Raw genomic sequence first — 10,533 nt, 5'->3', positions numbered from 1 at the left:
TGCCCCTGCCAGGGCTCTTCCTGAGCTGGAGGGAGGAGGGGGAGTGGGACGGGGTAACCCATTTCTCTCGGGTTCCACCAAAGCAGGGGTGTTGGCCTCATCCACATGCCAGTGGCAGGCCCCCGCAGCCAGTCCTGAACCAGGCCTCTGCCATCCTTCCTACATGAGTACCATGTCACATCTCTGAAATGATTCATGTGACTCTGTCATGTCTCCTGCCAGGGTACAGGACACTGACTTCAGAAGACCTTGCTGTTCCTCAGTGACACATCAAGAAAGAGCTGAGTCACAGCTTTCAATTGACCCCATCCCACCCCGACACGTCCCTACCCTGCCCCAAACTGACATTGACACCTCTTCTCCCAGCATGATGAGAGTGAACACAGGGAGGCCAGGAGTCACAGTAAAAAGGCAGCTTGCTTTATTCACATGATACCGATGGGGGACAGGGGCGGGCAGCCTGTCTGCCTCCAATCTGAGGCTCTCTGAGCTGGAGAGCCCAGGGGGCCTGAGGCCAGCTCTCACTAAAATGCACAGGTCCCTGAGGGCTGCCCAGTCCACACTTGCAAAGTGGGGTGCTGGGCATCTTCTTCCCAGTCAGCCCAGCTGGCCGGGCAAGCCTTTCACTTGGGTCCAGGCCCCTCCCTCAGCTCCATGTGGGTCTTGTTGCCAAGGTCTTCTGCTGCTACTCATGGGGCTTGGCTTCTGGACCCCTCACTGTCTAAGCGCACCCCTCAAGCCCACACAGAAGAGAAGCTGCACTCCTGACAGCATGAGGCACAGCCCCGGGCTTGGCGATTTCTTCTTGGATGGACACTGCCCCCTCAGTCCCCGCAGCCTCGGATATCCCTCAGTCACTGGGGAAGCAGGTGGCTCCCAGGGCAATCCTCACAAGCCACATCAGAGGCTTCCAGTCCACACATCTCAGAGTGGAGGCTAGCAGAAAGCTGCTTCCTATTCTTCCCTTCTTTCCCACCCCATCCCCTCCCCCCCAGCCCTCCCGTTTTTCCTCCCCCCCACCTCCTTCCCAGCCATTACTTGGGATTCCACCTTGTCAGGTTACCTGAAGGAGCTGCCAGCCCCTAGAGCAGGTCCACAAAACAGAAAAACGACAACTGGCAAGCACAGAAAGGGAGAAAAACCACAAAAATCAGGGTTGCCTTTGTCTATAAACAACGGAGGCTGCCAGCAGGGAGAGAGGCTGTGCTCAGGTTGAAGCCAGACGTTCTCGTGCTTACAACAGTCCTCTCACCTCTCCTTGTCAGCTCAACTTCCCCGCCCAAGTACCCACGCAGAGAGAGCTCTGGAGGGGTATGCACGCGCATGCGTGCGCATGTGCCTGAGCTCCATGTCGCACACACACATGCACACAGCTGAAGGGATATCCATCACAGGTCTGTCCCCAATGCCAGTGGTCGACATAGTCTCTGTACTTGGGGAGAAGAAAGTAGGCGATGCAGAGAAGTGTCCCTTCTCAGGGCTTCTCTCTGATAACAAAGTCCTGTGCACACACATAAAGATAGGTGTGGCACACACACACACACACTAGATTCTAAGGGAGAGTAGGGACGGGATGGGGTCCCAGGAGACTCACTGGACTTGGGCCGAGGCAGAGGGCCCGCCCTGGAGCGCAGCTGGGCTCCCATCTGGGCAGCTCAGACTGTGGTGACCGAGAGCAGCGGGTTGTAGACCCGCTTGCCGTCGGCTGAGCGTGTGCCATGGGCCAGCATCTCCTGGATAGTGATCCAGTTGTCTAGGATCTTCTTGTTCCTCTTCTTCATGGTCTTGCGGTGGCTCAAGGCGATGATGTTGAGCTCCGCCTTACTGTCGCCATTCTGCTGCTCCCTCAGGCACTCCAGCCTGCTCTGCATCATAAACTCACGTCGCTTCCGCTGCTCTCGGGCCCGGATCAGGTGCTGCTTCCGCTCCTCCTTGCTCCAGTACCGGCCCATCTTCATCTCGCTCACTGCATCATCGTCGGTGGTCATGCCGCTGCGCTCCTCCCGGATCTTCAGGGCCCGGGCTTTTAGGAGGCGATCGCGCACTGGCCGCTTAGCCACATAGCGGGTCCCATCACTGCGCACCTTGACCTTCCACTCCATGCGTGGCGCTTCCGTGGCCACCGCCGCCCCGCCTACCCGAGGACTGCTAGCCAAACTCAAGGGGCTGTGGCCCAGCTCCTCCAGGCCGCGCGGCGGGGCCAGCTGCACACAGCTATGGTAGTGCTCGCTCTCCTGGCCCTGACCACGGTGGCGCCGCGAGAGGTAGGGGCTGCCTTCAGGGCCCATGCACTCCAGGGTCACCCCTGTCTTGGGGCTGCGGCGGACGCGTTCCTCCGAGTGCTGTCTCCGGCCCACCTCAGGATCCCGGGATAGGGACCGGAACTTGGAGGGGCTCCCCTGTGGAGGAGCGGCCTTGGGGTGGGTGGCAACAGGGGGGCCGGAGGGGGTCCGGTTCAAGTTGGAGTTGCCAGCAGCAGCCCGCCTCAGGGGGCTCTCCTGCAGGGGCTCTGCAAGCAGTGGGGTGCTGCGGCAGCTCTCACCCGTGTTGTAGGCGCTGGTGCTGTCCTTGTCCGACTTCTCAGGCAGCTCAGAGATGTCAGACAGCTCATGCTTCTTGGGCTCGCCGGCCCCCAGGTCATAGAGGCTCTCCTCCTCCAGCAACCAGGCCTTCATGCAGCGCTCCCGCAGCTGCTGCATCTTCTGCGCCCGCAGGATGTTGCGACACTTGAACTCCAGGTGCCGCAGCTCCTCCTCCAGCATGGCCATCTCGTGGCCCAGGCTCTCGTTGCGATTGACATCCAGGCCACTGTTGCTGCTAGCGGCCCGGGGAAAGAGGAGGCCCAGCTGGTTGCCATTCTCCAGGTGGCACTTGATCTCCAGCAGCTCGCGGTAGCGCTCATATTCCTCATCGGTGAGGCCTGGGAGGTCAACCCCCCCCAGCCCCGCCCCCTCAGCCAGCAGGGAGTCCATGCTGAAGTGGAAGTCGTGGCTCTGCAGGGCGTCCCCTTGCAGGCCAAACTTGCGCAGGGTCCCAGGTGTGTTGGTGGCACTCAGGGGCTCGTCCCCCAGCAGGTCGTGCTCAGAGCTCTCCTCGTTGCGGGTGCTCTCGTCGGTCCGGCCCACCCCGCTGTCTAGCTCCTGGCTGTTGCTCAGGCCTGGGCCCACATCAGGGGCCCCTTTCTCCTCTTCGTCCCCAAGCTGGGGCAGAAAGACGAGCCCCACTCAGTCTGGGTCCCGCAGGCAGAGCAGCTGCAGGAGGCTCGGGATCCGAAGGGCTTTGGGGTCTGATCCGTTTCCCACCCCCAGCCCCCCACCCCCTTCCTCCTGCCTGCCCTCACGACCACCCACCCTCCCTCCTTCCTCACCTGCTGGGCAGGGGGGGATTTTGGCTTCCTCGGACGCAGGTCCCCCTCATGCTCAGAGCCAAAGTCATCCAGCAAGTCGTCCCGGTCGCTGTCCTTCCACCGCTTTGCCAGCTGCAGAGACAGGCCCACCCATGCTGTCCCTACTGCCTTTTTTAAAATTTAAACAATTTTGTTTAAAGATTGGCACCTGAGCTAACATCTGTTGCCAATCTTCCTCCTTTTTTTTTCTTCTTCTCCCCAAAGCCCCCCAGTACATGGTTGTATATTCTAGTTGTAGGTCCTTCTAGTTGTGGCACGTGGGACACCACCTCAGTATGGCCTGACGAGCGGTGCCATGTCCATGCCCAGGATCTGGACTGGTGAAACCCCGGGCCGCTAAAGCAGAGCATGCAAACTCAACCACTTCACCAAGGGGCTGGCCCCCCCACTGCTTTAAGGACCTCCCCAGATACCCCTTCAGTCACCTCTAGGTCCCACACCCAGCCTCCTGGTCTCGATGAAGTCTAACAACCCAAGAAAGGAGGCAGTCCCAGCCCACTCAGCTGTCAGAGGATGGAAGGGGAAACAGGCCCCAGGCACAGCCCGCCCTCTATCAGTGCCAGGTTGTTGGTGTGTCTGTGCCCTTGTCACGGGTCATGCAGCTTCCAAGACAGAAAGCTCAATGTCAGGGAACCCAGGACACCCATCCAGGCACATACCTGGCTCTCAGGCCGAGCCACCAGAAGGGAGATGTTGGTGTTCTCCTCCTGGCTCAGGATAGCCACTGCCTCTTCCCGGTTCTGGACGTCCACACCGTTTATCTGCAGCAGGCCGAGTGCCAATCAACAAGGACACCAGGGCTGGCTCTGGGGCGAGCACTGGTTGTGCTGCAGGGACCGCCTCGCAGGGAGTTTCAAGCCGAGCACCCCGGGCTAGGACAAGCTCTTGGGCTCTGACAGGACGGAAATAAGTGGAAGGTGCCAGGGAAGAGGACAGCCTGGCCTACAAAAGCACATGTGCACATCTGGGGGACAGAGGGAGAGGCTGGCAAGGTGCCAGGTCCTCAACGCCCACAGAGCCCATGGGCACACAGGAAGCAGCCAGGGCAGTCGTGCAGGAGAGCCCGGATTCAGGCATGGCAGCGTGCCTGGCATCAGGCTAGGCTCAGAGCAGGAGAGAGCTGGGATTGGCTAAGGAGGTGTGGCGGGGCAGCCAGTCGGCCCTACCCACGCTCACCTGGATGATGCGGTCTCCCTCCCGGATCCGGCCATCTTTGGCTGCAATGCTGTTGGGATTCACCTGCAAGGCACATGTATCGTGGGGACTTGGCCCCCTCCACAAAGGTACCCTTTCAGGAGGAAGGAGCAGCCTCGCTTTGGGGGCCCTGGAAGCAAACTGAAGGCTCCTTCTTGCTTGTTCCCTCTTCAGCTCAGACCAGCAGCCTCCAAGCTCCAGGAGGCAGGGACAGAACAGCGGGCCCAGGGCTAGTCACCTCTTCCCAGCACGAGCCACCAACTTGCCAACCAAAAGCTCCCCAGCCCCTGCCCACCACCCCCAAGCCCCTGCCTCCGGCTGGCACTTGTACAGTTTTGCATGGAAGCCTATTCTTTTGTGTCACAGGCTGGGCAAATGCAGGAAGCTAGATACTTTCCCAGACTCAAAAAAATCAGCCGTGGGGGAGAAGGAGTCCTGTGAGTTACAGGCCCCGGGAGCGAGAATAAAGCCTGGCTAGGAGCTCGTCCTGCCTCAGCCTGGCCTGCTGTCCCACCCTGGGCACAGGTGTCCTGGGGAGGACTGCCTGGCTGGACACACTGAAACCATTGGCTTCCCTGGCCTCACGGGCCGGCAGCCTCCCTATGATGCTCAGCAGGCCCTATTCCTGGCAGCTGGGTCCTTATGGACAGCCTCAGAGCCCCGGGCAGTGTGGAGAGGCTGTGGGGATAGGATGGTGTGGGGACTCTCCATGTGGCAGCCCCTGCCTCAGCACCCACCACCTTGGCGCTCTGCCCCCCTCACTGGTGCCGTACAGATGGACATCATCAAAGTCCAGCTTTGATGTCCTAGCACACAGGAAGGTAGCAAAGGGCTCCACTGCCTTCTAGAAGACCCCACCCCAACACCCTGCCTTCATACCTCTCCAACGTAGATGCCCAGGTCCTCCTCATCATCTGTGCGGTAGCAGACCATCAGGCCCAGCTTATCCCGGTGGCTGGTTTTATACAGCTCCACCTCCTGCCACAAGGGGGATGGAGGAAGCAGAGGAAGAAAGCCCCGGAAACATGTGAGCAAGGCCACATGCTGCAGGGGCAGCAGCCATGGTCCAGTCCCAGACCCAGCAGCCTGTCACCTAGCTGAGTTTCCAGCCCCCAGCTCAGAGAATCTCTCTTACCATCCCAAATGGTGCATGTGTCCAGTGGTCTCTTCTACCAGGAAATGCCCAAGACACACATGGGACACAGGGGACACACAGGACACAAACATGCGTGAGACGCAGACTCACCAACATAAACCGACCACGGGACCTTACCCGTGCCCTCCCCAACTCAGCCTGACTTGACCATGAGCCTGAGTTAACAGGCTGTGCACCAGGAGGGGCCACGAAGCCCGGCTGCCTGGGGGCAGCAGAAGCCAGGCCGGAGCTGGGCTGTAGACGGCCATCCCAGGGCTGGCTCCTGGGCCCTGGCCTGGCCTGGCCTGGCCGCCCAGCTCACCTCATACTCCAGCTCGTCCATACGGTCTGCCTCCTGCGGGCCGCCCTCCATGAACTCCGCCGGGTCATAGTACTCATGGCTGATGGGGGGGCTGCCCAGAAGAAGGCAGGGTCAGGCTAGCCATCTGTTTCTCTCGTGCCCTAGCCCCAGCTCCCGGGCTGGCCCATCCCAGTGCACTTAGCATGGAGACCTGCTCTGGGTACATCCTCAGGGAGAGGCAGCTCAGCTGCATCTTCTGTCTTCTAGAACTCCCTCCTTCAGAGCTACATGCATCCATGCAAAGACCAGCAATGGTTCTCGAATGGGAGTGTGCAGGGGTCTACTCTCCCTGCTCCATCCCTCTCCATCCCGCCCCATCCCCCTGCCCAGACTCTAATCATGCCAGCCAGCAGAGACCGACTTCTCCAAACTGTGGGTGCCCCTCCCGCCCAGCACTGGCCCCACTCATGCAACGCCCCCAGGAGTTATCCAGGCCCCAGGAGTGCTGGGGAGCAGAGGAGGACCCACTCTACTTCCAGGGATGGCCCTCCTTGCCCTGAGGCTAAGCTTGGCTGCTGGCAGCCTGGGGCTACCTCTCTGCAGAGGAGGGGATCCCAGGAGCACCTCCCTGCAGCCCAGGTTTAGACTAGGGGAATGAGTCAGCGCTCACACAGTCATGAGCCACCAGGCCTGGAGGAGAAGCCCTTCTTCCAAGCGGGCCAAAGAAAGAAGCCGAAGAGATGGAGGAAGTTCAGAGCAGGGAGAGGGATGGGACAGACAAGGATGCAAGAAGATTCAAGGAGTGATGCTTGTGAGGCAGAAGACGATGGAGCGGCAGAGGAGAGAGGATGGAGGAGAAGGAGCTGAGGACCTCAGCCTTCCAGCAGCAAGGTCCCAGGACGGTCCTCCCTTGGCCCTGGGGGTAGATACAACAGGGAGCCTGTGTGTCAGCCTCTCCTAGCCCCTTCACTGGCTGATGTCCAGCCTGAGGCTAGAGGCCCAGAGATTTCTGAGCCCTTGGGTGCCACAGTCATCTCTCAAGGTCAAGGAGCCTGCTCCCTGCCTGAGGGGACAGGACAGTCAAGGTCTCCCTGCCACACCCAGAGCTGTGGCAATGTAGCCTCTGGGTGGTGTGAGGATGGCTGCCCCAGGTGGTGTGCCCTCTCTGGAGGCAGGGCCCGGGGCCCTCCTGAGGGCGACTCACAGCTCAGACAGGACGTACGGCTCCAGGATGACCATGGGCGGGGTGGGCGGGCGCAGCTTGCCCAGCGCCATGATATGCTCGAAGGTGATGTCGGTCTGAGTGCCACTATCCACCAGCTGCAGGTCATGGCAGGAGCTGTCCCCCCGGAGGCGGGGGCTGCGTCTCAGCACCTGGATCACCAGGGGCTCCTTGGAGGAGCGCAGGGCCTCCAGGGTTTGCTCTTGAGACAGCTTGGAGAGCTCCTTCCCGTTCACCTGCGGCAGAGACGCCCCAGTGAGAAGCCGCCGCACTGAGCCCCAGTCTACTCAACCAAGCAATCTGCTCTCCACCCTCGGCCCCGCTTCCCCTTGGTGCCCTCACTCCCAGGCAAATCCCACTTCTCAGCCTTGCCCCCACACAGTCTGTTGTGATGGCCGAGGAGCCCCAGTGACTGTGCACAGCATCTGGGGGCTCTGCCCTCGCCCTAGAACATCATTCGGCCCTCCTCCAGCAGGAACCATCCACTCTACTGTCCTCCTCACCCCAGGACCTGTTTCTCCTTCAGGAAGCACTAAGGCCAGAGCTAGCGCGTAGAAGATGGAGGAGAGTCCGCCTTGGCAATGACTGAACGTCTGCTGTGCTCATCTGACATCAAGGCAAGAGGAAGACCTTGACTCCTCCTCCCACGGGAGTCAGTCAACAAATAGGTTCAGGTGGGAGGGTCAGGAAGCGTAAGACATGAAGGACAGGATCTGTCCCAAAGGCAGCGATGGACTCGCCAAAGAGGAAAGGCCACACACAGAGCTAGCTGGCATTGCAGGGCAGCCTAAGAGAGGTGCCAAGGAAGCAGCCCTTAGAAAACCAACGTCTTTCTTGGTTTCTTGGGCACCTGATGCATCTCCCCCAAATCCTGACCCCAACAATCCATCCTGTAGATGAGGATACCAAGGCTCAACAAGACTAAGGGAGTGAGTCAAAGTTATGAGCCAGGCTGGGCTGCACAGTGGTCAGCGTGTAGGTCAGGGAGGAGAAGGCCGTTACAGGCTGGAGGCCAAGGAGAAGGCCAGACTGGAAGAGCCTTGAGGGAAGAGCAAGATGAGAGCCGGTGGAGGACGGAGGGCCTTCCAGGCAGAGGCCAGCAAAGATCCAGGGCAGGGCCCCAGGTGGATGGAGCAAGGCATACCCTCAAGGCACCTGGGGGCAGAAGGCTGGCCCCAGCCCAGCCACTAATTTCTGCAGCAGCCTGTGTACACTGGGCCCTGGGACGGTCACTTTTGAGCTAGTGAACCCGGCACCATGCACTACGACCTTGAGGTCATCCTTGGCGGGGAGGCAAGTAGTCTAAGGATGGGAGGCAAGTAGTCTAAGGATGGAACAAACGCAGCCAGAATTCAAGGCATGTGTCATGGGGCCAGGGAGGGAGAATCAGGAAGCGGTTCCTGGAGGAGGGGGGATGGCAGGGTCTTCTCATTCACTCAGCAGCTTGGGGAAGGGCTGTTCTGGGCCTGGGGAGGCCACACACTAACGGCAACACCCCAAATGGCTATACCCAGTGGGTAAGCACTGGAACAGACCTCCGGGGTCCTGCTAAGGAAGCCCAGGGCCAGCTACACCCTACCTAGAAAAGAGCATAGGGAAGGCTCCCTGAGCAGGTGGCCCCTGGCCTTCGTCAGGGCAAGGAGAGGGGCCAGGAAGAGGCAGGGTGGCTGGCTTGCAGGCAGAAGCGAGGTCCCCAACAGGCAGCGTGGATAGTGCAGGCCCACGGAGCCAGCGCCTGCCCAGGGACAGAGCTTCTGCAGGATGAAGTGAGAAGGTCCCCAGTTGGGGAAGGCACACAGACACAGGGCTGCGGAAAATGAGAGCCCTTTCTGTTTCCCTGGGTGTCCCAGTCTTCACATCCTCACAGTGGCCCTGCCCTCCCTGGCTGTCTCAGGGGGATGGGCTTCTTCACAGAGATGCCCAATCCAACCAGGAAATCGCATCCCCTCTGCTGCAGCGTAACCCACCAGCTCCTGGAGGCTGTCCCAGGAGGACCGGGCTGTCTCAGCAAAGCACAGGGTGTCCACGGGGACCCCTGGCCAGCCGGTGGCTCCTCTGAGCCACGGAACCTGAATAATTACCTTTCTGCGACTTGATTATGTCCTTGTAAATAATAATTTCAGCTTTTATGTCTCCCCTCTCCCCATACTTTCCATAGTTGGAAAAGATTTTTTTTAAAGATTGGCACCTGAGCTAAAATCTGTTGCCAATCTTCTTCCTTTTTCTTTTCTTTTTATTCTTCTCCCCAAACCCCCCCAGTACATAGTTGTATATTCTAGTTGTAGGTCCCTCTGGTTGTGCCATGTGCAACACCACCTCAGGATGGCCTGAGGAGCGGTGCCGTGTCTGCACCCAGGATCTGAACAAAGGCTGCCAAAGTGGAGCGCGCGAACTCAACCACTCGGCCATGGGGCCAGCTCCAGGAAAAGATGTTTTTTAACCAATTTTGTCTAATTATAAAAGAAACAAAGGTTCATTGTAGAACATTTGAAAAGTACAGACAACCATAAGGAAGAAAACAAAACTCACTCAGGATCTCAGGGGTGTGACTGCTGGGAATGTGTCGGGCAACTTTCCTTCCTAGACTTTCCACCGCTGATCATTTTGCAACTCCAGGGCCCCAGGGCTCAGAGCACACCAGCTCGTGTGTATTGGCTCAGTCTCTAATGTCCATCACTAAAATGGTTTTCAATTTTGTTTTATTATAAAGAAGGTTGCAAAGGCTTTTTTCATACGTTCTGTACATATTTTCTATGTATATCTTTGTGTAACCTACGGTTGTTACGTTAAAGAAAATTTCTAGAAGTGGAATTATTGGATCAAAGAGTATCAAGGACAGCTTGTCAGCAAAGAAGGTATCTGTTTCCAACGGATGGTAAGTGTGAAGAATGTGGTCAGATTGAGGGGTCTGGTACAGCCAGAGAGGCTGCAGTTAGAAAGGCAGGCTGGAACAGAGGGTACGCAGCTGAGCGCCCAGAAGACGGGGCCAGCTGCAGGGGAGTATTTGGGAAGGGCAGTCTGGGAAAGGCTGCTGACAGAGGAAATGTGAGAAATGGCCTTGAAGCCCTTAGCAGAGCCGATGGGTGAAACTGTCAGGAAAGTTTGCGAGCCAATTGGGGGGAAGGTACACAGACACAGGGCTGTAAGGGTCTTTTCTTAGCCTATCTTACCTTCTCATTGTGTTGATGGTGTCTTTTGTTGTCCAGAAGTTTTAGATTTTTTTTTTAAAGATTGGCACCTGAGCTAACAATTGTTGCCAATCTTTTTTTCTTCTC

General features: G+C 58.5%; 1 protein-coding gene across 3 annotated transcripts in view; it reads right to left on the bottom strand.

Moving 5' to 3' along the window:
• Window positions 1-409: 409 nt before the first annotated feature.
• Window positions 410-10,533, bottom strand: part of PDZD4 (PDZ domain containing 4) — a 33,267-nt gene continuing 23,143 nt past the window's right edge. Inside the window, exons 2-8 of one of the 3 annotated variants that reach the window (XM_046672614.1) lie at window positions 7,241-7,494; window positions 6,058-6,148; window positions 5,480-5,578; window positions 4,583-4,645; window positions 4,066-4,167; window positions 3,368-3,478; window positions 410-3,200 (exon numbers count right to left, since the gene is read on the bottom strand). In XM_046672614.1, coding sequence (XP_046528570.1) covers window positions 1,656-3,200; window positions 3,368-3,478; window positions 4,066-4,167; window positions 4,583-4,645; window positions 5,480-5,578; window positions 6,058-6,148; window positions 7,241-7,494 — 2,265 coding nt within the window. In that variant the 3' untranslated portion in view covers window positions 410-1,655. The remainder of the gene's footprint in view (window positions 3,201-3,367; window positions 3,479-4,065; window positions 4,168-4,582; window positions 4,646-5,479; window positions 5,579-6,057; window positions 6,149-7,240; window positions 7,495-10,533) is intronic. The other 2 variants (XM_046672615.1, XM_046672616.1) reach the window with 2 other exon arrangements.

The sequence above is a fragment of the Equus quagga genome, chromosome 10 (genome assembly GCF_021613505.1).
Source record: "Equus quagga isolate Etosha38 chromosome 10, UCLA_HA_Equagga_1.0, whole genome shotgun sequence".
Taxonomy (NCBI): domain Eukaryota; kingdom Metazoa; phylum Chordata; class Mammalia; order Perissodactyla; family Equidae; genus Equus; species Equus quagga.
This window is presented reverse-complemented; position numbering and strand designations above follow the sequence as displayed.